The sequence below is a fragment of the Passer domesticus genome, chromosome 2, assembly GCF_036417665.1.
Source record: "Passer domesticus isolate bPasDom1 chromosome 2, bPasDom1.hap1, whole genome shotgun sequence".
Taxonomy (NCBI): Eukaryota; Metazoa; Chordata; class Aves; order Passeriformes; family Passeridae; genus Passer; species Passer domesticus.
Window position 1 is genome coordinate 86,135,640 of NC_087475.1, and position 27,698 is coordinate 86,163,337.

The following is a 27,698-nucleotide window of genomic DNA, read 5'->3' on the forward strand; positions in this document are numbered from 1 at the left end:
GATCATGGCCTTTCATGTTGTTCTTTTCCAAGGCAGTTTGCCCTCTACTACTGCTAAGTTTTGGCAAAATTATATTCAGACCTGGACATGTAGCACTTCTGATCACTGAGGCTGCCTTTAGGAGTAAACCTGTGTGCTACACCGAGAGCAAATCTGCAGTCAAAGCCACAGGCAGAGCCACTGTGTGCTTTTGGGTGTGCAAGATGCTCACATGGGTGCTACTTCAGTCTGTCAACAGGGAAGTCCAGGACAGACATGCATTTGACTCAGGTACTGAAGGAGCGTCCCAATAGCATGTAAGGATGCAGCCAGAGCAACATGATCCAAGGGAATGTTGTGGCAATGTGGGGGTGAGGATGGCTGCCTGCACCCTTTTTGCCTAGTGGAGTTCAGTTGTGATTGATAGGCAGATAGGCCAGCACTGCTGACTGTACCATGGCATGACTGAGTTGTAACAGCACCCACAAGGTCCACTTCTGAGTTCCCCAAAAAGATCTGGTCTTGGTGTCTGACCTTCGAAGACTCATCCCATCATGGAGAGACCTTTGGATTTCTAGCCTGAGCTATCAGTCATCATTTTTCTCTGGCCACTCCTTCAGTCAAGGTTCCAGCCACCATCCTCCTCATGAACTGCTCTCCTTGCACTGTGTCCTGCCCCTCTGCTCACAGTGGTGCTGCCCCTCCAGTCTACCAGTCGAGAAGTAATTCCTCCTCTTCCTCCAGTGAGGAGCCTTAGCAAAGGACTCTCTGCTGATAGCAGCAATGAACTGAACAATACAAGCTCTGTTTAGTAGAAAATATTCTAAGGGACAGGTAACGGTTCTTTTTTTTTTTTTTTTTAATGATTTGGAGTTGATCTATTTCAGTAACATAGGGAATATCCTTATTCCACAGAGAGCGTCTTTGCTGCAATCAGCAACCAGTGAATCAGAAATGCTTCCCTATGTGGGAGGTGAGGCACTGTCACAGGCTGCCCAGAGAAGTTGTGGATGTCCCATGCCTGGAAATGTTCAAGGCCTCATTGGATAGGGCTTTGAGCAATCTGTCTATGGAAGAGGTCCCTGCCCATGGCAGGCGTTTTGGAACTAGATGGTCTTTTAGGTCCCTTCCAACCCAAACCATTCTGTGACTCTCTGATGCAGAAGCAGAACCCAGGAGGAGCTCAGCCATGCCTTGGCAAAGCCTCTTTTGCTACCAAAACCATACAGTGCAGAGTCACCTTCAGGCTGTTCATATGAGGCACCAGTCACCACAAGAGTAAGAGGTTTCTTACATGGCCACTGTTCATTCTGCTCACTGAGGGTACTGGACAGGGATAGGTCCCACTTTGCAGTAGTGGTTTCCTCTCCTGGTCTATCATTCAAGATTGGAGATTAGCTGTCAGGTGGCTGTTCTGGGAGTTTGTTTTCCTTTGAGTCAGGCATCACTAATCAGACCTAGCACTTCCTCCCAGGCTTTATGAAAAAAATCTCTAATCCAGAAAACATTTTGAATTTTAAGACTTAATTAAGTGTCATAATGTCAGCTAGGGTAAATAATCCACAAAAGGAAGGAAAGAAGCTCTGGGAGTGGAATGTGCTTTATTGAACACGTATCCATCCAACCATGGTACTCCAACCATCACTGTCACTCAGGAAGACATCATCCAGTAAACCTGATCAGAAAAATCCCCACTGAACTGATAAGGCACAGCAACTCTTCAGGTGGCTTAGCTGTCACTTGAAAACCAGCTTGCAAGCCTGTGGGCTGACATTAGTGCTTGAAGGCAGTGAAGGTTTGAAGCTCACAGATGCAGTCTTCTCTGGACTTCAGAAGGATCAACATCAGATCCTGAGAGCTCTCTGCTGCTCTCTTGTTTTCCCTTGCAAAATAAAATAAGTCTCTTCAGATGCATTTCTTCACTTTTTAAAAGATTTCGAGAAAATTCAAGCATAGTGAGTGATTTCCATCCCAGCTATTTCTTGTGTCATTTCAGTCACTGCAGAGCTGGAGTTTTAAAACTCTGCCAACAGTTGAATTGTAGTGTGTATAAATATCCTGTTTATGAAATTTCTTTTTTCTTTTGGCTACCTGTTTTGTCTTAGAAAAAAAAAAGAAAAAAATTTGCAAGAAGTAAATAGGTTGAGAAATGTTATTTAGTCACTCTTAGTTACAGAAACTACAGATCTATGTATCTTCAATCTGGCTTTTTCTTCCTCTCCTCATCTTAAAAATATCTTATGTGGTACTATAAATAATGAGCAGAAGGGAAAGTGATGCTTCATGCAGGAGGGGAAAAGCAGCAGTTTAATCATGTTCAAACACAGCTCTGGAGAATGAATGAATGTTCCTCCATGCATTTCCAGGCTTGAATAGGGTAGACTGAGTCTGTGGGGATTTGTGTTTCAGACCTTGGTGTCAGTATGCATTACTGTGGGCTTTGAAAGATGCTCTTAAAATGTTTCTAAATAACCAAATGGAGCAACCCTATCCAGAGTGATAATCTGTGCAGTTACTACCGCAACTCCCAGCAGCAAGGAAAGAGGGAAGAGAGCAGAACTCTCTCCCAGCTGTGCCCCAGAAATCCTTTGCCATGGTAAGCAATTAACATCGCGTTTAATCTTTCACTTCAGGAAAGGTGAAACTATCAAGAAGGTAGATGACAGTGTAACATCTGCACATAGTTTAGAGGTGCAGTGCCTGCACTTTTTGCATCCAAAGAAAGAGGCACAACTGCTTTTTGAAGTCAGTGACCAAAACAAATGGCGTTAAGGTATTGTGTAGTATTTCTCTGTGCCTGGATGGCACCGTGGAAAGGGTCCCTGACACAGCTCAGTAGGTAAAGAATGTGCTCAGATTTTGTTTGAACAACACAGGGAATGGGTTCACTTTTTCCTGTAATGAACATGAGGCTCTAGGCATGTGGCACTAGATTCTGCTGCTGTTGTGCAAAAGGCACAGCCCTTGAAAGAAAAAAATCACAGAGATGCAGCGCGAGATATGATGTAAACTGTAATAAACTCTTCTGAAATCTCCTATTTTGCCTGCCTGCCTTTCAGTGACAGCATTTAAACTAATGTTCTAAAGCCCTTTTATGCAAAAAAGCCATATTCCTAGGACGGCTCTTGCAAAATTCATGGCTGATACGATTCCATGCCCTTATGACATGACAGTAACATCCATTTGTATCTGTTTGGCACCGTGTAAGTAGGTCGCACAATTACGATGAAGTTAAAATTAATTTTGCCTTTCTTTAAACGGTAATGGAACAGTTACCAACTGATTAAGGAAAACATTAGCAAGTACGATTTTAATTGATTTGAATGCATGTGTGTTTTGTATTGGTTTAGTTTGAGGGCATTTTTAAACAAAGAGGACTGTCATTGTGAGCCTTAATTAGATAATAAATTAATAGATAAATGGATTAGAAAGTTCAGTATGGCTTTCACAATTGCTGCTGGCAGCATAAAAATGAGGTGCTCGGTATTAGCAATGCTAATAAATGGCCTAAGGAATGCACTTGGGAAGAATGATGATGTGGCAGCTGAGTGACATGTGAGGACCATGGTCTTTCCTTTGCCCACACCTATTTTGAAAACAAAGGTACCCCTGTGCTTTCTTATGAAAGATAACAGTGGTGCTGATCTAGAAGGGTAAATGTGTCAGTTCCCTTAGTGCACCTCAAGGCCTGCAGAATTAATGTGGGATTCATGAAAAATTCACTAAGCACATAGGACATCTTCCAGGGGTTAGGCTGCTCAGCGATCAGTTCAGAGATCTGACGAGGAAAAAAGCTCAGTGTGTGCCAAGTGTATTCAGCAATGGGAAAACTGCCTAACAGGGAGGGAAGTCTGGATCAGTTGGTCTGGATACCGAGTTCATGAGAATCATTAGAATCTTCCTGAAAAAGAGAAATTTGGTGGATGTTGTGCTGCTTATTTAATTCTATGAGGCAGTAAATCAAGCCATATGGGTCTTGGTGCTGTTCAAAGAGGTAGTGACAGTAACTCAGATAACAGACACAGAGTGCTGCAGGTTGGAAAGCAATGCAAAAAATCACTGGCATGAGTATAGACTGAGTGTCAAATACCTGAAATTAGAAAGTTGGAAGACGCTTTGGAATGTATTGAATGTTACGCAGCTTGCCTGAGGACACAGGGTAACTTGGATTTGTTATTTTTGAGTTGATTGCCCCTCAGATATAACTGCCTACTTCAGGGGTGGCATTAGCCTGCAGCAGTTGGTCACAATAATTAGAGCAAGTTCTCAGAAAGGGTTTGAAGCCTGAATTATATTAAAGTCACTTTTAGATTCTCAATAGAGTATCAAAGAATGGAAACTTTTGCAGTAATGTGTACTAGATGGCCAGTATGGCAGAAATATGAATATTACTGAAATATCTTCAGCATAAAGAAAAAATACTTGGCAAGACATTATTCCTGTTTTTTAATGCTTTTTGATGTAATCTTGTCTGCTGGTCACCTGAATCTTGACTTTTTATGCTGATGATTTTCAAGGCAAAGTGAACTTCTTTAGCAATCAGATCACCCTTTGATAGAAATTAACTGTGGTGAAAAACATCTTTTGTTATACATTTCAGGAGCATTCAGATAGATGCCTACTTTAATTGTAATATTAAGTACTGTGTGTAAAAATTCTGTTGCTTTTGTTAATGAGGATTACAGTTCCATCTCACTAAAGATCATTTTGATAAAAAGTGAGTAGTGTTTTACTCCCTCAGCTACATTACTTCTGTTATCAGTCCAACTAGAATATAAATTTGCATTCAAAAAATACTGCAAATACTGTGCAGCATATTGCATGGTCTATAGACCTTATCACTTGAGTAATTTGAAGTCTATCAGAGTAAAATACATGATAATATATGAGCATAGTGTCACACCTGATCTTAGGAAGAGGTAAACAGGATGTAAATGGTCTTTTTCACCTCTAGTTTTCAATGCTGGAGACATTTGTCATCTGTTAGGTTGTTTAGCAAGTTTCTAATTAGTATCTTTTTCAAGTCTCTTTCCCACTCAAAGGGCTCCCATCCAAAGAAAATCTAAAAAGGTTCAGAGATAGTAAATACATTACACTGGGTAGTTGTATAAGCTCACATAACCCCAGTTCTTTGCCAGCTCCTTTCACATCTGTTGTAAACCTTAAAGTCCTGCAGCCATGTACAGTGCTGAGTACCATGTAGTGCTGAGGCCAACCATTAAACCAAGGCAAAAGAGTCCTTGACAGAACTGCTTCTGATGAACTTGGTGCAAAGGCAGACAAGCCCAGGTCTTACTGCAAAGGCTACATCCCTGTATTTATTGACATATTTATCCTCACATTGCCAGAACAGCAGGGAGAGTTCTTAGCCTTAGGACCCACTAGCAAAGCCAGTCTTTTTAAGAAGCAATGCAGGTTTAAGCCAGGCTAAAAAGGAAAGAGAGCAGAGTCAGAAGGAAGAATGCAGTTGCCATGACACATTCAGGATCTGGAGAAATATGGAAATCACAGAATCATAAAATGGATTGCATTGGAAGAAACCTTTAAAGCTCATCTAATCCAACTTGATCAGGTCACTTGGAGCCCCATCCATGATGTGGAATGTTTCCTGGAATGGGGCACCCACTACTTCTCTGGGCAACCGGTACCAGTGTTCTGCCACCCTCGGCATTAAAACTTTCAGTGTTCTGGGTTTCGATTTTACTTAATTTCTTTCTGTTTCAAGTGTGTAGCTGGGATGGTCATTCATTTAGGCCAACTCCCCATCTTTGTACTTCTGCTTCTATCGTGCGCCTTCACTCTTCTGAGAGTGTTGAACTGCTGGCCAGGCGAGGAGGCTGTGGCTTGCCTTCCTGCAGGCTGCTACAAACTTTTACATAAAGCAACTGAGCTGGAAGAAAGGGGACTCGTTGAAAAGGAAGAAAGCTGAAGAAAACTTTGATCAGAGGTTAGTCTCCAGAATCAAAATGACAGCAAGCTTCCTGGACTTTTTAAAAGGCAACAGAAACAGCACTGGATGTCTTGTGAGTAAACTGCTAGCACTGTTTCACATATAGCAACGGCTCTTGTGCCTCCTGTTGAAATTTATCTTTAGTTTGGCAAGTATGTTGCCTTGAAGTACCATAAGGATCCCATGTAGGGATAGGCATTGTTCTCTTGTCATGTTTCAGACCTGCAGAGACATGCAGCACATATAATATAGCCACATATTGAGCTTGTGAATGCCACACATGGCCACAAGCTGATTTTTTTCAGAAGTTGTCTTCTCATACTTTTGCAATTTCATCCTCCCTCCTCTCTGTCCCTGATTCCAGAAGGATGACTTGGAGCAATTTCCTATTCTTGTAAGATCTCACCTTTTTTTCTACATACCTCACTTTCTTCCACTAAAAATCATGTCCTGGGGGAAGGATTTTCACTTTGCATTCAGCTGGTAAAACAGCCAGTTTTGTTTAGCAGATTTTTGTTTGGTGTGAATCCCTGCATTGTACATACCTGTTTCAAACATTGTGGAAAGAAAATGTTTCCCTTCTGGATAGGAATATTTTTTAGGCCTTGCAGAAAGTTTAATGCAGGCTGGTGTTCAGAACCTATTAAGAAGAAAAAATAAAAGAGGGAAGAGGAAGGGGAAACAAACAACAAAAAACAAACCAAAATACCCTTCTGTTTTTTAAATCCCAGTTAATGCCTTGCAGTTTAATATTCTTTCTACAAGAGACTGACCCTAAATCAAGCTGATTGTACAGTGCACATATTAAAATCTACATTTTGGTCAGAGAAGTCTGTATACAGTCTGAAACACAGGACAGAGCACTGAAGCAGAATAACCATGGTTCCCCCTGTAGGTCTTTTCCATTCCTAATGCCTCCAACTCTGAACCATTGACTAAGTATTCATGTTTGGGCCATGCATACAGTTGTTGCTCTTTCATACCTTCCCTCTTTGCTACAGGGATCAACAAAATTGTCCAGTTCACTGATCTTAAAACATTTTTTGTGCTTCAGGACTTGACTTACGCTTAAGTTCACATATTCCCCCCTGTGCCAACACTGCCATGTCCCCGACTGCCATTTCTCTACAAGAACCCACTCCTTCAATAAGCCGCCACCATGTGATTTGATAGGTTTCACTGAAGATTAAAACAGCATATTCTGTGACATAACTGAATTGGAAAACCCTGAGTGTTAGGAATAAATTTGGTTTGAGATATCTGAATTGGTCCTTTCAGATATGGAGACTTGATCTTTGGATGCATTGGGTATATATGTTCACATCCCTGTGAACTGTTTGGTACAGAATTCAGGGAAAGAAACTTCAGAAGTGATCATTGTCTTCAAGAAAGTAGGAAACTTTTTTGCTCCATATTTATAGTAAGAAAGCCAAACAAATGCTTAAGAAAGCAATTGTTGAACTTACGCCTAAATCTGGACAAGCAGTTAAGTTCCCAGCACTCTTTACCCATGTCTGTTACAATGCTTACTGGGAATCTGCATTCACTGAACCAGAACTATTTAAACACCTTTCTGCAAACATCCCATTCCCTCATTTAACCCTAATAGCAGACCTCACCTATTCTGCAAATAAACACAGATCTCAGTTCTCTGAGGGAGCCTTTACACCTAACATCATCATTTGCCATGTGGACATTTGGCTCAGGTTGGAATATGCTGGGATTTGGAACAGAAGCAGGATGGGTATTTTCTGTGCAGCAAACACAGGTCTGGGAACTGAGCTGACAGCTCTGAAAATTGATGATTTGCCTTAATACACAAAACAGGACACGTTTTGACATGATATAGTGGTGGACTAGGAGATACCATCTTAATCTTTTGGGTCTCATGAAGAGATGATAATTTCTGGTCATCCTTCCTAGACACAGACTTGCAGATGAGGATCAGGAAGGGGTTCAGGTCCTACAAGGCTGTTACCTTTCCCATCACGTTGTGATGTGTGTTCAAATTCAGTTGTCCCAATCAGTCAACCAGACCTCATAGGAATAACAGCATGGGCACACAGCCCCCCTGACTCCGCAAAAGAGCCCTGGGGATGTGGCTGTCCTGCACTGCATGTCTTACATTGTGTCCTTCCAGAAGGATTAGTGGATGTACTATTTTGATAAATGAAGCAGAGGAGGGTGATAGCATGGGCTTTTTCAAGTTGAGATGTGGCTAGAAAGGGAAAAGATAAACTTGGAGATCTTAAGGATTAACTTCTGGTTTCTAAGAATAACATAGATAAGGCAGTCTCAATTAGATTGAGCTTAAAATCACATATAACGAATCTGAGATGGAAAAGATTGCTGTATCTGAAAGAGAAGTTGTCACTGTTCTTCAGATAAGCTCCCAGATTTTCAGATGAGAAAAAAAATGAATATTGCAAAAAAAGTGTTTACCTACTTAACCTTCCCAGACAAACCCAAATTGCCTATCATCAAAAAAACAAGGCAGCCCAAACACAGGGATGGTTTCATCACCAAATCCTTCTACTTCTTCTCCTATGTGTTTTTTTTAAAAAACTGTGTTAAAGGGTTGCTCTTCTCCTTACACGTGGAACAGCTTTGGAATGGTTTCCTCTCTTTTTTTAACAAAACTAGTTTTAGTTTAACCAAAAGTTTGCAAGTGAGGCAATCTTCGGTAACAGAAACAGGCAGAGCTGTCTCACCCCAAAAAGTCTGCACAAAAACTATGCCTGCTTTTTATCTGTCATGGACATAGTTTATTTTTATAAATGCTAGAATTCACTCACAAAAATAAAGCAGGGCCGCATTTCATCATGACTCTGTTTCCTCAGAGGTATTTCCTACAAGGTGTTGGATTCACCTTCTATATGATAAGTGGCTCTGGCTGTGCAATTACCAGTGAGCAGGTACCAGTTCTGAAGGTCATGCTAACAGACTGCATGTCCCTTGCACAGCTGCTTCTGTTTAACATCCCTAATAAAGGGAGGGAGACATTTGATTTTCATCAAGGTTTTAAGAAACACCATATCTACAGAGGCCGGACATTTTCCTTCACACTTCATCAGGAAACTTTTCGAGATGGAAAAGCAGGACTGAGCAGTTTATCACAGAGATGACCTGATTTTGGCAAGCCTTGGAGAGGTCACAGGCTTCCCACTGCCACTACAGGAAAGTCTTTTATCCACAAATACAGCAGAAGTCAGCTGTATACATCTTCTGGGCTAAATTTTGAGTCAGCTGTAGGGTGTTCTATTCTTTTCATAGTTCTTACTACAAGTTTAAGACAAAAGTGTATATGTTTGTGAAGAGATGACTCTTTTCTTTTTTTTTTCCTTCTTTTTAATTTAAACTGCCTTTTTATAAAGGTCACCCAAGTCCAGAGTAAAAGAGGATTAATTACTAACAGCCATAATTTAGAGACAAATTACCCTCTTGATATTTTGGCTGTCCAGGATACACCATGTAAAAACCATCTATCTGACAGAATGACACAGTTGACTGCAACTTACTGTTGTGTTGAGCATTGCTATGTTTCATCTCCCCTGAAGAATGATGAGGAATTTAATATATTAATAAGAAAGGGCATAAAAATAGTGCTATACTTCTATACAACTTTTCTCATCCAAAGAAGCCAGGCTGTTTTGCTCTTAATCCAACTGGTCAAAGAGTTATTCTACAGGGATACACATTGATTTCAATGGAGTTGTTCACAGAATAAATGCAGCTCTGCACGAACACAGCCAACAGGAACTGAGTTACTTTGGTTTCCAACCCCCTCTCTTTCCTGGGTCTCATTAAATAGCACCTTATACGATTATTAATTCATTTAAAATCAATAAGAACAGTCCATGTGGAAAGCAACCTTTGGAAATCGGCTCTGTCAAGGTGTGATACACATTATGCTCAGATGCTCACACTTGCCAGTGCTGGACTTCAAACTAAGAAATGCAGAAATACGCCTCCCTCCCAAGACTTTATCCTGCAAAGTAGGTAGGTACCTTGAAAGATCCAAATCTTAGCCTGGTTTGTGCTTCTCTAGAGACCTGACAAACCTGAGGGCTGGTATATGTCATGCAGCAGTGCCTCGGGGTTTTGTGATGACTCCAGTCTGTGCTGGCAAGTCTCTTTAGTCTTTGGCAATCCTAAAGAGGCTTATTAAGGTCAGGGACACATCATGGAAGGGTGGCTGTGAAGGAGCAGCTCATTTGTATTTATGCAACTTCTTCATTTCCAGAACTGACATATCTGAAGCCAGCTGTGTGTGCCTCCATTTCCTGAGAGTCTCACAGACAATTTCTAAGCCTATTCCATCAATCTTACATCGTAGCTACACATTTTTGTCATGTGGCTTATAAATACATATGGATTTCCTATAGTGGATGTTTCTATCTATAAGTCTTTTTATAAAGACCAGGTTTTTTTGTAACACAGTTATCAGATAATATCTCTCTTTAGAGGTCAGTCATAAATATACTCATCCTACTTTATTGTTCATAGTGACTTCTGCTTGATTTCTGGTAAGTTCAGACTCTGGGACAATCTCAGATGCTCACTGTACTATTGCTTCACTCTCCTGAGATCCCACCTGCAGTGCTGCATCCAGCTCTGGGCCCATCAATATAAGTAGTACATGGACCTGTTGGAGCAGATCCAGAGGTGACCATGAAGATGCTCAGAGGGTTCGATCACCTCTGCTATGGAGACAGGATGAGAGAGTTGAGGTTGTTCAGCCTGGAGAAGAGATAGCTCCAGGAGACCTTAGAGTACCTTACAGTGCCTAAAGGGGCCTCAAAAGGACTGAAGAGGAACTTTAGAAAAGGACATGGAGCGACAGGACAAGGGGTTATGACTTAAACTGACAGAGGGCAGCTTTAGGCAAGATATTATGAAGCAATTCCTCACTGTGAGAGTGGTGAGGCACTGGCACAGGTTGCCCAGAGAAACTGTGGATGCCCCATCACAACTGGAAGGCATTCAAGGCCAGGTTGGATGGGTCCCTGAGCAACCTGGTCTAGTGGAAGGTGTCCCTGCCCATGGCAGGGTTTGGAAGTAGGTGATCTTTAAGGTCCTTTCGAACATAAATTGTTCTGTGATTTTATGATTCTATTGCCAAGTTGCAACATTTTAGAAAAGAACTAAAGTAGCTGTTGAAAGAATTCATACAAGTCTTTTATGGAAAAAAAAAAAAAAACCAACAAAAAAAAAAAAAAAGGAAAGATTTGTCAGATAGGAAGAGTTCAGGTATACAAAATACCTGGCTAGACATTAATCAATGTGATGTCTTCTTTAACACTTTCTATGCTTTCATTTGGGAATAATATACAATTCTGCTTGCTGTTGCAAGATGGTTAATTAGCATTCATAGATTTACGAATAGGATTTTACCAAGTAGCAGACAAACTGGTATTATTAGTATTCATTTTACTCTAGTTCTAGTCCCTTTTGAGATGAAGGCAGGTTTTATTAAAACAGACCTTTCACAAAACACATCTATTCAATGCAGATTTCTATTAAATACCAAGGTGTACAGTTTGGTTTAATTTGGGGGGCAGATTGGTTAATTTGCTTTCTTTTCAGTCTTGATGCCACTTTTTGTTAATAATACTTAAGTTTCTTAAGCAAGTGGGATGATCAAGTGGATAGAGCCCTATGGTGGGAATCAAGCGAAGTGGTGTGCTCTTACCTGACACACTGGAAGAGTTTGGCCTGCTAGCTTTATTGCTCATCTGTTTTTCTCCACTAAGAAGAAGACTTGCTTCTGTCAGTCAGTTTGTCAGATATATTGTGCTGCTGGACAGATTTGGAAATTGAATTTGGATTTTTAGTTTCTTCCAGTGATTCCTAAGGCCTTCATGAACAGGTGGCAGTAGAAGATGCTATTATTCAGAAACTGTTCTAATCAGTTCTAGAGATTTGCATAATGCAACAGGGATTAAAAAAAAAAAAAACAACAAAAAACCTCAGGCTCAAGGGCATGTGCTTATCACTTGCCAGGGATCTGAAGGGAGCAATTTCTGCCTACACAGCAATGTGCAATTTGCTGGATGTAGCATTGCTATATGAATTTTAGCACTTACTGTGGTAAGAGAGACAGGCAAATTAATGAACAAATGAGATTGGGAAAATGGAATGGTTTGAAAAGCACTGTTCCAAAAACTATAACCCACCTCCATCAGCCCAGTTTTCCATTACATGGTTTAACAACCACCTTTTACCATTGGGAAGGATAAAATGGGAAGTGTAAAGAAGACATTCATTAATCCATCTCTTGGCTGGCTCCACAGCATCCCAGCAACAGCAAATAAGAAAGAAGAATGGATCATAAAACCTTCTCTGTTCCTCCAGCTGACCTTTGCCCACAACAAAAGCAGACCTTGAGGTTTGTTTACTTTTTAAAAAAGCAAGAATTTTTACAATGCCTGGCCATGGAATTTTGGACTTATTTTAAATATACCTATTTCTCCAAGAAACACAGAAGTTAATGGCTTAAAGAGCTATTCTCACAGTTAGGGAAAATCCATACTTATTTGAGCTTTAAACTAGCATTTGTGTATAATCAGACACAACTGCTTTCTCTACCTAAAATGTTACTGCTTCCATTTTCCACCTAGCATTAACAAAAGCAGCAGATATGCCTGTTGCTGTGGAGATTTTGAGCCACAGACCAATCTCAGTTCTTTTACCTGACTTAACTCACAAGTTACAGCAGCTGAAGGGTTTTTCCCATGAAACATTTTCTGAACATACATGTGTTTTATGGAGATGGAAAATCTTTTGCACAGCTATACTATTTCACCAGTTCTCTTTCTGTGTATCTTATGTTGCAATGCCATACAAAACCCTCACATCTTTTTGTCTCTTCCCCATATCCTGTAAGCTTTCTCTATTAGTTCCTGGTGGTCTTCCCCATTCTGCTTGCAGCAGATTTAACTTCCAGTGACACAGTGCAATGTGTGTTTTCAGATTTCAGTTCATCATTTGTTCCAAGTAGTGCTAACAGCCTTTGCTTCTGTTGCCTATATTTACATGTTCACATGGATGGCATCAGTGACAGGATACAGCAAAGCTCAGAAATTAAATCTACATAAAAACTATATATCTGGACACATTCAGATTGCTGACTTTTTCTTTTTATCTGTGCTGCTTGAGACCTGTGTTAGATTTTCTTATGTTTTAAATACTAGTTTTCTTCCATGTAATTCATGTCGTGTTTTCACATCTTTGTATTACTGGATGTCAGTGTCCCCCACCAAAACTAGAATGATGTGGAGAAATCTGTTTGGTGCTCTACTACCAGAAGAGCTTTACATGATTATGTTACCCATACAGTAATAAAACCAGTGTTGTAATAGAAAGTTATTCCTCAAAATAAACTATCAAACATCTGTGTGCCATTTCAGACCTTGAACTATCAGCCTAGTGGTGAATTTTTGTAGATGTGATAATCTGATGAGTTAGTCAAGAGAACACAAGCACAGGTAGACTCTTTTCTTAGAAGTGACATACTTGGAAAAAGTGGACAAGCTTTCTTCAAATCTGAAACAGAAACAGCAGACTTCACAGCTAAGTGCAAGTTTAAAGGGATTTCTAAGAATTTATAACAAAGTGTGTATATTTTTGCAGGGTGAATGGCACAGAACAATGGCTATCTGAACCCTTTTGTCTGTGTGTGTGCATGTGTGTGTGAGAGAGAACTTTTAATATTCACACCAGAATGACCATTTGATTCTGAATAGCTTTATTGCTCCCTGGTTCCAGAGACTCTTCTTTCATTGACTGGAAGGCAGAAACACTCAGATAGCACCAGGTGCTGGTTAAGCTACCTTTAGGGACACACATAATAAAAGTCATGAGCTTCTAACAAAAAGGAAATGTCATGCCTTTTCACATTTATCTTTGCATCAACTTCAGCATATAAGAAAACATAAAGAGAAAGGAAAGGATAAAAAAGAAAAACCAGAAGACAGCAGAGTTATTGTGGATCAGCAGACAGATCCAAGCAGAGCTGCCTTTGAAATAGCCTTAGATAAGGAATACCTTCAGGAACCTTCAGATGCAGAACAGTTTGTCAGCAGCACCTTTACCCATCCATGGCTAGAATCCCAAACGTAAATGAGTTTTACTGTAGCTTCTGTATAAACTGTGACAGGGAGCAATGAGCTTTTGTTTTTCTTAAAGCATCTCCAAATGTGTATTGCTTTCCCATGGGCATGTGGTGGGTTAGTTTATGCCCAAAGGCACAGCAATAGACAGTAGCTTTGCTCTGCCAAGAACATTAAAAATACAACTCATCTTTTCTGTACAAAGTCTGTGTGCAGGTAACTCTTGATAGTTTGAGATATATTTGGAAGTATTCTCTGTTTATGATTATGTCTGTTAGAAATTTCAAGCATTGCCTCTTAGGCATACCACTGTTTGTTTGATTATAGAAATAAAAACACCAAAAACTTCTTACTGTCTTCACCATAAGTTCTTGGTTCTCTGCAACTATGAAAGAAATCAACTCCAAAATAACAAGAAAACCCTGATGTGCTTTGTGTCAGGGCCTCTCACTTGATGACTTCAGCATTTCAATTTAAGAACGGAAATGTGAATTTAGGTTCCTTCCTCTAAGGACTAAGATCTGCAAATGGTGGCTTTTATGCATCTTTAATCACACATAGCTTAGGAGTCCAACAAATCTAGTGATATTTGGGAAATCGGGTCCCAAGCAGTTTAGGAGAAAACCAGTCTATACACTAAAAGCCATCCGAATTTTGGGTTTTGTGTGGATAAATAGAAGTGGAAGAAAGTAGATGGCTTTGAATAAAAGCAGGGGAAGTTCTAATCAACTTATCATATGGAATTCCTTCCCACCTGGACAGGGCACAGTAAGCTTGAGTATCTCCTACGTTTCTCCTACATGAATTTCCTAAAGTCTTCCAGTGCAACTAATCAGAAACATTTGAGTGTCAGTCCTTCAGGCCATCTTCTGATGATCTGCGGTGATAACACTGATCTCTTCTAAAATAATTTAGGAATTGGAACCTTTCCCCAGGAAGTGGGAAGCCTTGATTCTAGGCTCCACTCAGTTTGAGTGGTATTAGTGACTTTTCAGTTTTTTGAGAATATATAGGAGGGCTCTTTATCTCAGCAGGGTTGTGCAACAGACAGGCTTGTCTCTCTGATAATACTCTTTTTAATGTTAAAAATCAAGGAACCAGCAGGTTAAGTAGCAAGACACTTAGTGAGCACAGAAGCCTCCACAACTGGAGTGATCAAATTTACTGACCATCCACGAGCTCAGGAATCTCCCCAGAATTATTTACATTTATTTTGCTTTCTCCTTTGATTTTTACACTTTATGAACCCAAGGTAACTGATCATATATGGAATCAAAAAGTCATACATTTTGAAAAGACTTTTTTACTTCTAGACTTTTCAAGTTTTTTTTTTATTTTTGTTCTTATGTTGTTTTTTTTTAATTAAAAGCATCACTTGAAAAATTGTCCTAGAGAAAAAAGAGCATCTTTTCTGTGTATATAAGTGCTGCTCAACCAAAATTTAAAAGAGTATGGGGAAAACATAGCTCATATGAATGCAGACACAGATAGCTTAATGGTAAAAATTAGGACAAAACTGAAGCCAGGGTGGCTCACAAAGGGTGGTGGAACTGCTGTAATGTCTGCAGAAGTGCCTCAAGTGCTGTTTAGTCAGAGCTTCTCCACTCATAGGCATTTGGCTGACACACATGTGGACTGATGAAAGGCAGCTGGGTATGCACGCTGCTTGCAGATCAGGGTCTTTAGTTCTAAAGGAATCATAAGAAAGAAAAGAGCTGTATAAACTATTGAATAGTGTACAGAAGGTCAAGCCTGCCAAAAAGGTCAGGCAGGTAATCATCAAAATTAGAGATAAAAGAGACCATGATGTTATATAGTCTGCTCATCAGCCTACTGAGGAGTGTTCAGTGCAGTATAACAGAAGCATATAATGAGAGTGGGCATTGTTAGACCTGCAAAACTCTGGGTCAGGCTGACCAGACTAATTGATCAGGAATTTAAAGTTAAACTTGTTATAGCAGGGATTCTATACTATAGTGAATAACCACTTCAGAGATGGACAAAACCAATAAGGGCTGTTTATCACCCAAAACTTAAGGATTCTCTTCTCCCATCAGCATTTTACCATGATAAAAACCATTGCATTTAAAAAAGAAAAGCTGGAATATTTCATAACAAGCATGCAAAGCTACCTGTTACATGTTAGTTTGGGGGCAAATAGTCTGAGGGAAATAGTTACCAATGATTTGGAATACATAGCACATACAGTTTCAACAGTCAGGGAAAAATAAGGTATCTTAGCCATCTTGTTCCTTGCCTAGCTTTGGTTACTAGCACTATCAGAAAGAGTTTCCCCCCTAAAGCATTGGCTGTAATAAACTGTTTTATGGGAGCACTGCATGGCTGCAATTAGCCAGTGATATGAAAGGGACAGGTATATGAGGTGGACCAGTAGTGTGTTCTGTTATGGCAAAACCAGCAGCAGCCTCATTTCCAAGAACTGAATTATTCTCTAATACTGCTCTCATCTCTTTGAGTTTTGTTCTTGAGTATGAAGTAATTCCTTTAACTATCTCTCTGAAAAACAGACAGAAGCTGGGAGAAATGAGAGATAGAGAGACCATTCAGTGAATGAGACCAGGTATTATTCTCTCTGTATTTAGCTTTACTGCTTATAGCCCTTCTTCTCTGAACTACTGGAATTTTTAAATAATTCTGATGTGCCTGCAATGTGTATTGAATTACCATTACCTTCCCTCTATCCAGAAAATCATGATTTGGGTCCAGTCTTTTTATAGACACTTGAAAAATTTAATCTTTTCCACTGAGCAGGGAACTGAAAAAAGTGTAAGTTTCTTACAGGGCAAAAGTCAGTAAAGTCACGATTGAGGTACTTAAATTGCAGCTTTAAAGATATTAATCAATGATTTGGAGAAAAAAATAACATCAGTGGTGTCTCAAACTTCCTGAATTTTTGCTGTTGCATTGCAAGTTGTTTTGTTGTCTGCTGAAATACATATATTATTTTAGAGCGAAAAGGATTTTTCCCATGTTTCGGGACTTGAAATGTCAGTCAATGACCTGAAAATTCCTCTTGATCCATTTCTTTTCTTCTTGTGGGTGGCTGATAGTGTTTAGTTTCTGAGTTGTTCTAAGACTGAAACAAATGTAAAGCAAATCACAACTTTTGGTCAAACTCTATTTTTTCCTGGCTCAGTATTGTGATATTCCTGCATTACCTTCTTGAGCAACATCATAAAATGGCAATCTTTCCCAGGAGAGAAGAGCAGCCCTACAGATGCATAGCCTCAGATTCAGATACATTTGCATCAGCAAAAATTCCACAAGTTTTCTGGGAAGACAAAGCTGAAGTCAAGTTTATAAGGTGAAATTTTGGAATAGAACAGTGAGGGTTGCACATCTTCCAAGCAGCTTTCTCAGTAAATGTGTGATCTCCACTTGGACCTCCCTGGAAACACAGCACTTGTCTTCTCTGCAGACTATAGCAAAGGGAAACTCTCAGCCTCTGCCTCCCTACAGAACACTGAACTGCTCTTCTCCACAATAATTACAACTACTTGAGCACAAACAGCTTCTCTACTCTTACAGCTTGCATTGCAAGAACCTCTCATGGCTTCAAAGATCAAAGTCCTGCAGTTTTGCATGCCTCACATGCACACAAGGAGAAGGAGTCCATGTCTTGAAAAGCTTGCAGAATAAATAGACAAAACTGATTGAAATTGCTGGAAGATGCAGGATAGATCTGGTTTTTAATGAGCTGTGACGGGCACAGGATATGTGCAATCTTCAGATGCATTCAGGAGTATGAGGTGGATGCCAAATGAGAGTCTGACACATAAGGATCAGATCAGACAGGTCTGAAAGAGTTCTTCCCCAGGTTACAGAGTGGGGATTTACTCTCAGAGCAAGCTGGAAAGGATTAACACCCACTGTCAGCCTGGGCGCAGACAACAGCCATAGAGGTGCTGCAGGCTGCACATGGCAGCACAGTGCTGAGCACAAGTGTTAGCAGGGCTGCAGACCCTTGAACACAGCACCGTGCTCTGCTCCTGGTGTCTGCAGCACATGGACCAGGTCTCAGCACTGACCTGGAGCAGTCATCCTACTTCCCCTTCTGCAGGAGCCTCACACTTTCCATTGTCTTCAACTCCATATCCCCAGGGCTAGCTCACATACAGTGTGATGGAAAGTAACCTTTCTTCCCAATCAGATCCCTTTAAAAGTTCATCTAAGAAGAGTCTTTCAGCACAAATTGCCTTGACCTCTTTCTCAGCTGAAGAAAGAAAGTGATCTTCTGAACCATGACTCTTAGATGTTGCAGGAAGGGCTGTTTTCTTACTTTGAAATAATGCACTGTAAAAAAAGTCCTCCAAAAATTAGGGAGCTTGGCTGGAATATAAGAACAGTGACTGGAAAAGAGCTCCCGTACAACTTCAAGGATGCAAGCCTCCAACCCTCTTGGGGATAAAGACTGGGATTAGGAGGAGACTACCCCAGTAAGTGTTAGAAGCTGAGCAAGTTAATTAGTTTTATGTAGTGCAGAAATTCAAAGTCAACAGTAATCTTAACAGTAATCGGAACAGATACAATCTCTTTATTCAGGCAGCATTTGAGTCACCCCAAATTTCCTACCCAGAACACTTATGCAGAGACAGGTAGGGTCTCACTGCACCTTTATTACCCCTTTGCCAGAGCCTGCAGCTGTTACATTTTCTTTGGACTGTACTTACTAAGGCAGACTATGTTTTTTCCCAAGAGAAACATAAAATATCCTTGCATCATAACTTTCCTTCCTGAAACTTTTATCTCCAGCTGCCTGTGTGTTTAATCACCAGTTCCAGTGCTACTGTACTGTACAGCACCTTTGTCTATGAGCTTGGGAGGGAAGTGTCAAGTCTGCACATATGATGGGGCAATTATGGATTTGTATTATGGAGCAATCCAAACTGTCACTGCCAAAAGCATCTCAGTGAGATTGCCTTACCTTCAGGCAGATTCTAGACATTAAGCCCAGGGTTCACGACACTTTCACTTATGCACAAGTAAGGATCACCAAGGTTCCCTGTGTAGCCAATGAAGAGAAATGAGACATTCCAACTCAAACTGGAGACAGAAAAAGTGACTTCTGGAAGATAAAGTGTCTATAGTGTCTCCCTACCCTGACTGTAGAGAGACACTATAGTGACTATGCTGCACAATGTCACGTGATCCTTCTGTTTCCCAAAGCAAGTCTTGGATTTCTCTTAACAACTGCAACCTTCATTCCTTTCAAGAAATACTTATTTGTGATTATCTAGTTAACATGAGGAAATAGACATTTTCTTCCTTAACAGCATAGTTTGCCTCATCATGTACTGTTTTACACATATGTGTTAGAACCCATCCCCAGGGGCCAGGACAGTTGCAGAGTGTGTCACTGATCATGAGGTGAACCTGTGGATTTTTTGGTGCTTTGGCTGTAGGATGAATTAGTTTTGCTGTCTGGTAGATGGGCTCTAGCATCACGTGATTTAGGTTGGTTTCTAGCACTCCATAATTTTGTCTCCTCTAGCATTACTTTAAAGTTAATTTTAGAAAATTACTGCCAACCACCCTGCAAGACATTTCTGTAAATTTTATTTGCTAGGGCAGGTGAAAAAGCCTTGCAGTGGCCCATGTATAATAACTCTTTCCTGCTGGGGTAGCAGGAGCATGTACAAGTTCTTTGCTTTGACCAAGCCTATCAGGGAGAGTTCTCCAAGGCTAGTGTAAACCATTTTGTTAGCACTAAGCTTAGAGAAAGCAATTTCTATAAAGCCTACAGTTTGGTGATCAAATACAGGAAAATGGACCTTTTAGGATATTTGCATGTAATCACTTGCAGAGAACTTCATACTTTATATTGGGTGTTTGGATCAGATAGAGCATTAGTGTCAGACTGAGAGAGGCCATTTCACGGGCAGCTCATCAGACTGCCTACTGATTACATTATTCTTTTACAAGTTGGGTTTGAGTAAAGCTGCAGAAGCATTTGTAATGCTGAGCCATAAATAGGGGGTTGCATTTTCCTTAAAACTTTAGATTATGTGAATTACTTGCGTAAATATTTCACAAGGCATGATATAAATATTCTGTGGGGATTAGGATTGTTTATACTGTCTCTATCAGAAGAAAGTCTTTCTTTCTTGATCCTTACTTCTTTGATTTTGAAAAAGATACAAGAAATCTCCCACATATTTGGAAATTATGTTACCTGTTTGTAGTTTTAAATAGCAGCACGATTTGAGCCTTGGTGATGTATCTTGTAGAAAATCATGTAGTTAACTTACACAATCTGTTTCTACTGTTGTGCCTACAAATGAGCAAGCTGAGTATCCGGCTCAGGCAATTGCCCGTGTAATTTTCTCAAAATCTGCCGTATTATTTTCTTCTGTTGGCAAAAAATTCCAAGTGTGGCTGTGCTGCTCCAGAGGACCCCAAGCCATGGAGGAACTGCACTTCGAAAGGGAGCAATTTTCTCCCTGCTACTTTCCGTCTTGCTCAATCAATAATTGCTTTCTGCTGTTTTGGGTCAGGTTAGTAACCTCTACTGGGGGAAAGGAGATCTGAGGTCTGCCTTGTTTCTTGTCCCTTTCTACCTTCTGCTTCATTTTGGATAATTGCATGAGACCCAAATGCTTGCTCTAGATCTGTGCTGGGACAGAGGTAGGTAAACAGGCATTCAGCTGTGATGCTTTTATATATCCCAGTATTTCATTCTTCACAGAGCTGCTGCCAATCTAGAGGTTTTCCATCCAGAGGAGAGTCTAACCAAAGTCTGCTCTGTACAAATAAGAATGTTTCCAAGCCCTGCTGATGTTGACTTTTTGACTTCCTCAACAGAAAAGGCACTATACTAGTAAATGGCTAAAGAAAATCATTGCCTATCTTCACAGCATAGTGGAGGGGGAAAACACAATTTGGAAGAGAAGCACAAGTCATCCACAGGGCAGGTGAAGTCCATGTAACATGTGTTCTTCATGCTCCACTTCAGCCCAGGTGAATTTATTCATTCCTTCTTAACCCATGGCCCTTTCCCCACCCCCAGTATGCCAGTCTTCATACAGGGCATGTGATTATTTCTCATTTTCTAGGCACAACTACTCATTTCTTAATTTTAGTGACATGGCAGCTGCCCAGGTTTTTCTTGTTAAGATGATATTCATTTGTCCCCTTTGTTTCATTCTTTTTCCCCTCTGGCTTTAAAGCTATAAATCAAACACATAAAATTAAATTAACTGAAATAAACATAAATGCAGGTGGAAATTCAGGAAATATAAATAACTAAAAGTAGTTTTCCAAGACTGCTTTTTAATCAATTCTAAACACAAGATATATATTGCCTGTTGAACTAAGAATGTTGTGACCACCTATTGTTAAAGAGTAGCAATAAATCTGCGCAACAATTCCTTACTCCTATGATTCACTGACACATTTTACCAGACAGCTAGTTCAGCTCACCCTTTTTCCAGAGGTATATTATGTTGTTCACTGGAAAGGCTCGATACACTGCCATGAGAAAGACATGAATGCTGTTTGTCCCTCAGGAAAATTCCTTTTTTCTCCATATCTGAAGGAGTGAAGCTTCTGGATGCTAAACCACTCTTCTAACATGTGATAAGCTGGGCTCATCTTCATATACATTCCCCTCCCCCTTGAAAAGCAAAATGGCACATATTCCCCCACTCTCCTCAGTCCAGCAGGATCTCTGATGCCCTGAAATACCAGTGGAGCAAATCACTGCCTTTTATATTCTGCAGGGAACCAAACACTGCTGTGCAGGCAAGGCGCTGTACTTTCCACTTCATCCAGGGTGTCAGCAATCAGGGATGTCCTGGTGCCCACCCTGCTTGCTACTTTGCAAGGATAGCTCTCACACAAGATCTCAGCTCTGCAGGACTGCTTCATGCTTGTGGGGTTTTAATCAATCAGATGCACTCTGAGATGAAACTGCCTGAGTATTGGACTTAATTATTAATTTATTTCCTTCATCATACAGAGGTACCTAAGGGTTATTTAGGCAGGTCATGGTTTTCTCCAGCACAAAACTAGCTACAAATTAATATTGATCAATAATATTTCATGTCAGTGTCAGTACAAATCACTCAAAACTCCTGTGTAAAGTAAGGGTAAGACATAAAACAAAGGTGAAAGAAGTTTGTCTGTTTGCACTCTCTTTCCTTTGACAGGATAATAAACTCACCCAGCACACTACAGAATACACTCTGCTATCATTTACACAGCCTTCCTGTGAACCCGCAAAGCAAAGTCTCATTTTAAAGGCCAGAGCTGTATTGTGATGTCTTTTGTTTGTAGTGGTCCTTAACATCATTGGTGCACAAGTTCTAACCTTGGTTAGAGACTTTCCTATTTTAAGGTGGTACAAAGGCAATGTCAGTGACAGGACTTAATGCCAATGTTCTTATGTGAGAGCTACTGCAGTTCTTGTACTGAGGTAATCGCAATCACAGTACTTCTGCCCATACCTGTTGTTTCTTTATGGTGCGAATCCAACTAATTAAAAATATTTTGAATGTGACAACAGCCTTTTAGACTGTTTCAGTGACCAGAGATTTTCAGAGATATTCTTCCTGGTGAAAGTATAGGAAATGACAGAATTTTGAATAAAATTATTACACATCTCTGTGCCTGTTTCCTTATCTGTCAGAAATGTAAGTCTGTTCCCCAGAATGGTTTGGGCTATAAGGGACCTTAGAGATTATCTAGTTCCACACCCCATCCCCAGGGCAGGGACACCTTCCACTAGAACAGGTTGTTCAAAACTCTGTCCAGCCTGGCCTTGAACTCTTTCAGGGATGGAGTATCCCCAGCTTCTCTGGGCTACATGCGCTAGTGCCTCACCACCCTCACAGGGAAAAGTTTCTTCCCAGTATCTAATCTAAATATCTTCTCTTTTAGTTTAAGACTCTTACTTCTTGTCCTGTCACTATCTGCCTGTGTAAAAAGTTGCACTCCCTCTTTTTTACAAGTTTCCTTTAAGTACTGGAAAGCTGCTGGAAGATCTCCACAGTCTTCTTTTCTCCCTGCTTAACAACTCCAGCTCTCTCAGCCTGTCTTTGTGGCACAAGTTCCAACCCTCTGACCATTGTATCAGCCAATCTGATAACAGATACCAACAGATCTGATAACAGTATTTCGAAGTTTACATACCCAATGCTTGTAAAGCCCTTAAAGGTTCTTGGATGAAGAAGTTACCAGGTGAAAAAAGCTGATACTACTTACTTATTGATCACAGATAATACCATTCTGGGTATATTGAACACTATTAAATGCTGTTGCCTTGTCATTTCAGCTCTGTGAGAAGTCAGCCTTTGTATATATCCACTCTTTTTCACCTCTTTTGGGACAAATTACAAACATATGAGTATAATCCACTGAATATAGTCCATGAAACAATTTACTGACCTTCTTTAGAAGTATCTCTGTGAATGTTCTGTATTTCTGGCAGCTCTTCTATTCACACTAGCATGAATACACCCGTTTTAAATCAGCTCTTGATCTCTGAATGCCAAATCCTGTGAGAGATAAGTAATTCTTAAATATTACAGCCAAATGTGCAGCATAAAATGAAGGCGTGTTTATTGTTTGTCTTACTTTTCCCTAACTCTTTAGGGTCTGCTCTGCTTGTCTCTTCCCTAAATTTAAAGCAGTTGCCTGAATATTGCAGAGTTCCTGAGTTAAGTTGAGAAACAGATTCTTGTACTAACCTGTTTCCAAAGTTTGTGTTTCCTAAGTACTTTCATAAATCTACCAGATACTGCAACATATCTTCCCCTGATTTTTTTTTTTAAATTTTAATCTGAAATACTGGCACATAGATAAAATAGAAGGTTCTGCTCTCTTTTCATCTGAATATGTGCTAGTATCACATCATTCATACAGAGACATTCAATGGCTATTATTCCTGCCTCAAGTCCAAAGAACATAATTTTGACTGTTCACTGCAAGTGGATATATAAGACTGTTACAAATTGATGCCAAGGGGCCCATACTTGGAATCTGTTTTGTTTTTCTTTGAGTTAAGTTCCAAATTGCAAGACTGTACATAATGAATGTGTTATCTAGTCCTTCTGTTTTGTATTTTTGAAGGATAAACAGCACATTCTGCAAAGTAACTTGTCCTACTTGCTCCGGTTCCATGGCAACCCAGTATTGCTGCAAATTTATTTTGCTCTAATCAATTAAAAATTTTGCTCTGGCAGCTGGAATGAAAGTTTACGGGCTTGTTTTACTTGGACTTGCAGTTGCAGTAAATTCAATGAGATACTTGTCTGAGAAGGAAACAAACTTGTAGCTTTCGTCTCTCCCTTGGTTTAATTTTTGTGAAAAGGTCAAATTTAATTCTTGGTTTTCTGTCCAAGCAGGAAAAAAAGGAGGCAGTTCTCTTAAAGGATCCACAACTTAACACATGATTGCCTTGCAGCCTTGTTGAATTGCTAAAAAGGAAGATATCACTTTTTAGTTCCCGTGCATTTTATAAGTGGTTGTTGTCAGCAGAGCTGCCTAGTGCACACCTTCTATCCAGTAGCTGGCAAAATCTCTTGTTGAATCCACCCCATCATTCATGCCCAAAAGGCAATTTTCAACAGAGCACGGTGGTATGTGCTGGTGCCCTTCATAGCAGCACAGCCCTGAGTGGTTAGTATGCACAATTCCTAGGGAATCTGCCCTTGTAAAGGTCAGCTCATGCACTGCTGGAAGTGCACATAAGGACCGTGAAAACCCATGGGATCTCCTCATGTGTGCTCTGCAATGGTGTTGTTGATTAAAACCCAAAGTTGCCATTAAAAAGGTTTTGGTTTTGTTTTTATTTATATTTTTCTATTATTCTTGCCAAAACTGCAATACTGGGAGATGGGGAAAGCTCTTTCCAAAAGAAACTCCCAGCAACTTGCAGCCATGTGGAAATGGCAGAAACTTTCTGATGTGGATTGAAAACGCACTGACATTTTGCTTTTAGAGTTACAATTCCAAATTCAGCTCATTCTGCTCCTGCTCTTCATGTCCAGACTACAGAATTCATGTATAGTTATGCCGAGCATACTGTCTAAACAAAACACAGGGGAGAGCCTTGTGGCTTTACTGTAATTGTCCACCTTTTTTTTTTTTTTTTTTGTCAGGTAGCCACACCATTAACCTCCCTTTTATGCATTTCACTGGTGTTTGTGTAAATGAATCATAGGCTTGAAATAAATTTTTTATCTATATTGTCTTACTCAATGGCTGGAAAAATGTGTCCTCTCCTTACAAAGTAAACTGAAAAACTGTATGGGACTATAGGAAGACATTGATTTTACACTTCTGTTCCATTTCAGTCACCATCACACTAAAATTCAGCCTCTGACTACTACACAGGATTAGAAATACATGTCACCCTGTTTTGTAATGAAAGCATAGCAAATCAAAGTCCTGATTTAAACTTTGTTACATGTCAGGGCTCATCAAATCTCTATTGCCACAAAGAGGATGACGCAGAGTATACTTTGCTTCTTCAAAAGCAGATCAGAATTAGAGCTGAATCTCACTTTTCATGTCAGGGACTGTGACAAAGAAAGCAGTGCTCATCCACTTGCACGTGCTCCTTTTTCTTCCTGTCTGTCTTCAGCTCCTACCACTAGTTAGCACAATGGGAAGGTTACAGCCTTGGCACGATAAAAAGGGTCAGGGAGTGTGAAGTGGGCTGCAGATTCCTTAAAAGCTGCATTCCTAAAGGAGGAACTCTGTCTGGAGGGTTGTCAGAAAGAAGGCCATCCAGACAACTCCACTGCTGATCATAAAAAAACACACAGGGCTCAATTTTGGCTCTTGGTCTGCATGCTGCACAGGCTGTTGTTCGCACAAGGGAGTGTAGGATCCCAACCAACACTGGCTTTTCTCCTTCAGGTGACAAGTGTCTAAGCACAGGTACAGTCCAGTATTTCCTTGGATCCCAGGGTTTGCCTCTGATGCCACAATTTCCTCTCTGATTATAATTGGTAATTTATAAGATTGCCATATGCCAAGGAGCTGACATTCAGGGGTTTATGATGAGAAAAACTAATGACCAGGGTGGAAGGAAAAATATATGCAGAACCAGCTTTGGGGAATTTAAATGTTAAACCCACTTTATTGTTTCGGGTTTTTGTCTATTTCTAAAGTGTTCATGTTGTGTTTAGTAAGAAATATTGTACAGCTATTATGTGAGCTATGCTATGTTCAAAATGTGTTTTTATAGAAAGATATGTTTTTTATGTTTGCTGATTTTCTTGTGCTGACTGTTCTTTTATTTTGATGGATTTTGCATGATAAAATTTCAGTATTTGGGAAAATGTGAGAGATTAATCATTATGACTTTCAGATCAAATGTAGCAAGGGGAAAAGTTCATGTTTAAATGCATTGTCCTGTATTATATGTCTGTGTTCATATTCCCCCTGTTTTTATTGATGTACTGCACATATCTGACCTCCTATTTGCCTGATAGTTTTTTTGGCCAATCTGGCACTTCTGACTTACCAGTGCTGTTTAAAAATATGATTGGAATAAGTCCCTGATAGCCATTAATTGCTTACAGTAAGCTTTTCCAGTTGGATCTACTTAACCTACATGTATGTATCTGATTCAATTTTCTTGCAGTCAGTAGAAGCTCTTCCTTAGTCAGGCACAGCTCTATGTAAAATGTAGTCTTAGAACCTGATTTGTTGTGTTTTTCATCATTTAATCAACAAAATGAGCTGGTCTGAGCTGTGCTTCTGCTCTGTTATCATCGTGGTGGTTTGCTGAGTTGCTTCTACCCCACACAGAGGTGTCCACACCATTCCTCCACCTCTTGCCTGCATGGTGGAGGTCTTGAGCCGTTTGCTTTATAAACTAGAGGGAAGGGAATTGTTAAACCAATCCCCAAAAGGACTTTACACTTTTCACATGGAATCTGAAATAATTCACCTCACAATACGTCGGGTGCGAAGCTTTCCCGTTAGTAAAATGCGGCCGCATCAGTGAGTACGGCTCATTGACCGTGAGCGCCCACGTCGTGGGAACAAAGCGCATCTCGGATCAGGAGCTCTCGACAATGTCAAAACCTTAACAAAACCAAAACAAACCGAAAAGCCCAACAGAAAACCTGACGGATGCGAGTTTTAAATGATGGATATTAGGAGGATAGGAGTTTTAAAGGACAGTAACAGCCCGAGGGGCAGCAGGTAATGGGGTCAGATACGTGCAGTCGGCCGCCCCTCAGGCAGGGCCTCCCCGCTGGGGCAGGCGGCCTTCCCTCGTGCCCCGGCTCGACTTTTATTGTCTCTTTGTCCGTGTTTTGCCGTGGTTTTTTTGTTCATTTTATTTCTTTCTGTGTTTTTTTCTCCCCTCCCTTCTCTGTGTGTGTGTCTGTGGCCCGCAGGTCCCCCCCTGCCCTGTTCGTCCGCCTCCTCCACCCCCCGCTCGCAGTCCCCCTCCCCTCTCCCCTCGCCGCCGGCCAATGAGGGCCCGGGGCGGTCGCTGGGCGACGGCGCGGCCCGGGCGGCCGCGGGCTCGGACTCTGAGGAAGAGTTTGTCCCTCAGTCATTCTTAGTTCAAAGTGGCTCTGGAAACCTCTGTGCCGCCGCCAACGGTGAGTGACTTTCTCGCTCTCTCTTTCTCTCCCTCTCCGTGCCTACTTTTTCATGCTCGTCTTGACAGCCGT

The 27,698-nt window shown here is 40.6% G+C and overlaps 1 protein-coding gene and 1 long non-coding RNA gene across 27 annotated transcripts in view; one reads left to right on the top strand and one right to left on the bottom strand.

The window, feature by feature from the left end:
* TENM4 (teneurin transmembrane protein 4) overlaps window positions 1-27,698 on the top strand; it is a 1,559,611-nt gene that overhangs the window by 1,270,952 nt on the left and 260,961 nt on the right. For 18 of the 25 annotated variants that reach the window (XM_064409696.1, XM_064409697.1, XM_064409701.1 and 15 more), the window contains one exon: window positions 27,417-27,626. The exons of 6 other annotated variants lie outside the window; for them this stretch is intronic. In XM_064409696.1, coding sequence (XP_064265766.1) covers window positions 27,417-27,626 — 210 coding nt within the window. Of the gene's footprint in view, window positions 1-27,416; window positions 27,627-27,698 lie in introns of those variants that run through there. One more of the 25 variants, XM_064409716.1, reaches the window with a different exon arrangement.
* On the bottom strand, window positions 1,480-27,445 carry LOC135294458 (uncharacterized). 2 transcript variants are annotated; one of them, XR_010356568.1, is made up of 4 exons: window positions 26,963-27,445; window positions 23,446-23,555; window positions 6,475-6,569; window positions 1,480-2,079 (listed from the first exon to the last, which is right to left on the bottom strand). It is a non-coding gene; the product is annotated as an uncharacterized LOC135294458 (long non-coding RNA). The 2 variants fall into 2 exon arrangements; XR_010356569.1 differs by lacking the exons at window positions 1,480-2,079; window positions 6,475-6,569 and adding an exon at window positions 14,004-15,728.